This window comes from Solanum pennellii, chromosome 3 (genome assembly GCF_001406875.1).
Source record: "Solanum pennellii chromosome 3, SPENNV200".
Taxonomy (NCBI): Eukaryota; Viridiplantae; Streptophyta; class Magnoliopsida; order Solanales; family Solanaceae; genus Solanum; species Solanum pennellii.
Genome location: NC_028639.1, coordinates 42,760,733 through 42,766,033, shown reverse-complemented (window position 1 = coordinate 42,766,033; position 5,301 = coordinate 42,760,733). Strand labels below are relative to the sequence as shown.

Below are 5,301 nucleotides of genomic sequence, written 5' to 3'. Positions count from 1 at the left end.
CACTAATTTCTTCTCCATCATATGTATATAGTGTACTTAGTAATCCATAACTGTAACATGTCATAACTACATTAGCACTAGTTTTTGGTTGTGCTATAGGTCTATTGTATCCTTGTAATTTTTGAGTTATATAGTCTTCTTTGGTTAGATAATTTCCCATTTTATTTCCGTATTTGTATATGTGCATGAATAATATCTACAGTGATATTCTATATTATTATCATTATATTTATATTTTAATACTCCTCCATAACTTTTATCACTTGCATTAGTTTCTACTATATAAATAAATTTTTTATCTTCATCCGGAAAATATAATTTTGGTAATGTTTTACATAATAATTTTATATTTTGTATTTGTGTTTGATCTCTATTATCAAAATGATATTCTACATCTTTCTTTAGTTTTTTTTGTAATGGTTTTAAATTTTCTGCTAATTTTGGTATATATTCTCTTACTTGGTTAACTAATCCTAAAAAGGATTGTAATTTCTTTATTGTATCTAATTGTTCATTCGAGGTTATTATTTTTTGTACTATATGCGTTTGCATTTATATTCCATTTTATCTATTTGTATTCCTAGGAATTCTATTTTTTTTTTCATTATTTGTGCTTTCTTTTTACTTAAACTTTTCCTGAGTGTTGTATTATACGACTAAATTTTTCTAATAATCTTATCTGTTCATCTTGTGTTTTAGAATATAATAATATATCATCAATATATACTACACAATTTTCTAGTTGTTTAAAATAGTTATCCATAAAATGTAGAAGTTTGTGGTTCTATGGGTATTTGTTTTGGTGTACATTGAATAAATGGTTTTGCAAATAACTGGTTTAAATTTGTATTTCGTGGTTTTTCACTAACTTTTCTGCTTGTACCTGCAGCTGTATTCAAACAAACATTATGGGTTTTAGGGAGTTTCCCATCGTCTCCTTTTATCTCTGGAATTTTACCGTCTTCCGATCGACGTAGCTCCGCATTTTTATAGTCATGCTGCTGACTTATGCTAGCTTTAGACTTCATGTTCTCTTCATTATTCTTTAGCGTTTGTATCTCATTCTCCATACTATCCACTTTAGTAAAAAGTTTAGTAATGGCTTTGAGTAGCTTTTCAATTGTATCTTCATCTTTGTTCTCAGTCTGAATAGCTTTGTCTTGATAAGTAGTCTGCAACACCATTCTTATACTGCTTATCAGCGCCTCAACCATGTGTACTCCCCTAACGGCATCCCTCGCCTACCGGTTTCCACTGTGGGATGGCATAGTCTAGAAGTTTTCTCCCTGTTTCCCGTTTACTAGCAAACTAGAATTCATGATTCAAATATTTCTAGTATATTATAACTAACATAAATTTAATCAATCATATATATGATATTCAGGAATAAATGAAATTAGTTCTGCGTAATTGTTAAACAATATACCTTTGTCTCTTGATTTTCCATGCTATCTAAAATATCTGACTTGAGTTCTTATTTCTCCATTTTTTAACTTAGTTTTTATCTTGAGAGAGGGTTATGAAAGGGTTTTTATTTACTTTAGCTTTTGTTTGGCATTGCCTGCCTCTCATTTACAATTTGGCAATCTATATATACTAAATCCTAAGCCTATACATAAGTGCGCCTACTGTATACTTTACGACTTTTTAAACAAATCTTTACAAATGTCCGGCTATACACATTGGCCTTTCAAAAAAGTAAAAGATATTTACTATACAAAGGAATCTTATCTCTTATTTTTACATTTTTTCAAGGATATCTATCCCTTTGTCTGCCACCTTTTTTGTTTATATCTATCTTTATGTCTACAAGGCAAAAAATATAAAAATACAAATATGGGATAAAATATTAACTGTAGACGAAGTATATAATTTTCAATTAACAACAAATGATATGTTATTAGGAATTCCATTTTTAGGAAAATTATATCAACATATAATAACAAAAACACATTGGTGGTTCACAACACCATGTAAAAAAAAGATACGAGCCAGAAGAGTAGGTAACAAAAGAAGAAAAACAAAAGAATGGACTAAAGGCAGTGAAAAAATTACACAAAAATTAGAAAATATAAAAGAAGAAGACCCTAGAATAGAATTAATTATATTTTCCTTAGATAAAGTAATAATAATCCAAGAAAAAATTGAATTATTATATGAAGAAGATCCTTTACAAGGATGGGAAAAACATAAAACAGAAGTTAAAAATGAACTGATTGATGAAAATAGTATAATGTCGATAGTAGGAGAAAGAAGACACTTTCAAATCTTTGTTGGGGATCGATACTTACCATGAGATAGATTACATCAGACATTTGATGTCAGGTTACGAGCCATATCGTTGGCTCATGGTTTGGGAGTGAGACTTGGCCATGGGAGTTAAGTCTCACTAGGCTATGTTTTGGCCTACGGAGAAGACTTACGCGGTGTCACCTAACCTAAGGGGAGTAAGTCTTGGCCTTAACTCATCAAATTTTTACAGCTTGGGGTTTAAACTTAGGTCCTCCTCAAGGGATCTTAGGGTGGTCCACGGGGAGTCGGACATGGATGTTTAATCCCTAATAATTTCCATGTACGTCCTATGGTCCCTTCTAAAAATTTAAAACCCTAAAAAAAAAAACTGCAATGACAATACACTAGAATACACTAGCACCAAAGGAATAGTTTCTGAATGTCTTGGTCATTCCTCGACGTTTGACCTTAAAACACTTCAAACCAAACCTTAAAATCTATATCTTGTAATTTTAACAAGTTATCACCTTAAAAACACATGTGAAGATAGTTTATCCAATTTCATTTTTAGGGTCCTTACAATATCCCCCACTAGGAAGCATTCACCCATGAATGAAACTTAAAACACATTTAAGGGCAACAAATAAAGACTAGCTGCCAACAATCATTAATTCAATATTACATACAATTCACATAGCTAGGTGGAACATCTACTCCACATAAAAAGGCTCAACAAACTTCATGCAATTCAAGAAAGTAGGAACACATGTACCAACTCCTTATGCATCAAACTTAAGCATTTCTCATTTAATCGGAGGAACTTTCTTCTTCAAGTCACATCATGCAATCTCAACAACATTAGGCAAGAAATGCAATTTCTCATAAAAGCACAAATATTGAAATATTTTTCAAGAACACCTTCAAGCATGCTTGAAATTTTAACTCATGCAACATTAAGGCATGCTAACAATTCCACCTCATGAAGCAACTATACAACTCATACTACATGAACATTAACATGATTAACATGAGGAACATATAAAATGGAAAATCATTTTCTCATTTAATAAGAATTCAATTAGAACATGCATAACATAAGGACACCAATCAAATTCTTAACTTCATCAAGATTCAAAAACATAAGACAAGCTACCAGGAACTCTTCCTTTTAGGTTTGAATAGGCACATAAAGAAAGAGGTAAGGATACAAAACTCTCAACAACATTACTACTCAACAACCCATCACTAACTTAACGGTAAATCGAACTATGGTCAACATGTCGTAGCATAGGGACCTCATTCTAGAAATCATCAACAAACCAGAGACTTTAAACAAGGAAGGTTCTCACTATACAACTCGTGCTTATATCAAGTTTACTTACACAAATCCAAGTTCATATTTGATTCTTCCACACCGGGTATAACCTCTTCAACTAACCACACCATTTGAAATGAAAACATAAATCAAGCGTAAGTAATGAACATTAAACAGACTCAAAAGCAATACCATGTAGCCATAAAATCCCACACACGGGAGAAAACTCTTCTAGCTCTTTCAAAATTCACTCCTTCCCATTCTATGGTCGGAGCAAAACATAATAAAACCTTCATCTTATAGATTTTAAAAATACCACATTTCATCTTCTCTTTCAACTTACCTCAAATCTCAACATATCTAAGACAGATTCTACGAACTATACACATAACCATAAGAAACTTATTCAACCTAATGTCATCATCACAAGACTGCACCTCACATCTATCAAGTCACAAAGCCATAGTTGGCATTACAACCAACCTTTTCTCTCCCAGTACCCTTGCAATGAAATATCTCAAGGGGAGGGTCACAATCCAAGGACTGTCACATAAAGAATAAAGGAAAGTCATTATAGATCGAAACTCTATTGCACGACTTGAAGAATGAAGAAGTGAAACTTTCTTAGAACCCACTAGCCTCCTATTAGTAATGTGGCATGATGCACATGATTAACAAGACTCTACTAGATATGGTTTGACACAAACTAAGGCCATTCCAGCAATCTTATGCTCTGATACCATGTTTGTCACGATCTGAGAGAACCCCCCAAGTCGGGACATGGTGTACTCCACCTCAAAGAGATCTTATACAAGCCTCATGCATCATTCATTTCATACGATACTAAAAATAAAGAAGAATTAAAAACATTCTTCATACACAAAGATACTTTGATGAAATAGCAATCTAAAGACTTCTAAGTCATATACTTTTGCATCAAAACCATCTAATACTTTAGAGTACAACATTTGGGACTACGCCCATACAAAACTAAAAATATATACTAAAAGACATAAAGGAAACATAATGGGTATAGTCCTCCAATCTAGGAGGACTCACAAAGTCTTCATCTTCAAGCACCTTAGAAACCTATCCATCTATCATAGGACACAAAACCTCCAATCCTTACACTTTAGTCTAAAGGGGAATAAATGGGGTTTGTACAATTAAGATCTTAGTCTGAAAGTAATGAAAAAATATGCAGAAAGGACATTTATTGTCGATACATATTGATATGCCATTTATTAAAACTTCATATTAATACAAGTACAAGAGCCATTCAAGTCATACATAGACATCATACAAGTCATAAATTACTTTTGAACATACATCACACGTAAACAATTCCTTTACCTTCTCCTTAAGACATCACTTCAAGTAAACCCTTAAGTTGTTCCTTCTGCAACATTAGAATAGTGTCCCGTACCACTATCTACACTAAGGAAACACCTTAGGATAACCCATGTTCATTTACCATCTTTAAATAACAGAGCATTAAGAGAGATGAACATCACATAAATCATATTATCACATTAAGACCAGTATCTAACACAACCCAAAGTCATACTTGTGAAACCTAGAAGTAACATAACATAATACTGCTCACCCTAAGAACTTCTTTGAAGTCACCCTAGAAAAGGAATATTCATCTACATTAAGACACAACATGAAAGTATCTCATAATATAATTCAAGTACCTCATGCATCTTTAAATTAAGTACAAGTTAATATTCTTCATTAGCTTTCATTACATT

The 5,301-nt window shown here is 32.3% G+C and overlaps 1 protein-coding gene across 1 annotated transcript; it reads right to left on the bottom strand.

Annotated features, from left to right (window-relative positions):
- Window positions 1-755: 755 nt before the first annotated feature.
- LOC107013372 lies at window positions 756-1,184 on the bottom strand. Its single transcript, XM_015213296.1, has one exon. The coding sequence runs from the start codon at window positions 1,182-1,184 to the stop codon at window positions 756-758; it is 429 nt and encodes a 142-aa protein (XP_015068782.1).
- Between the last annotated feature and the right edge of the window lie 4,117 nt (window positions 1,185-5,301).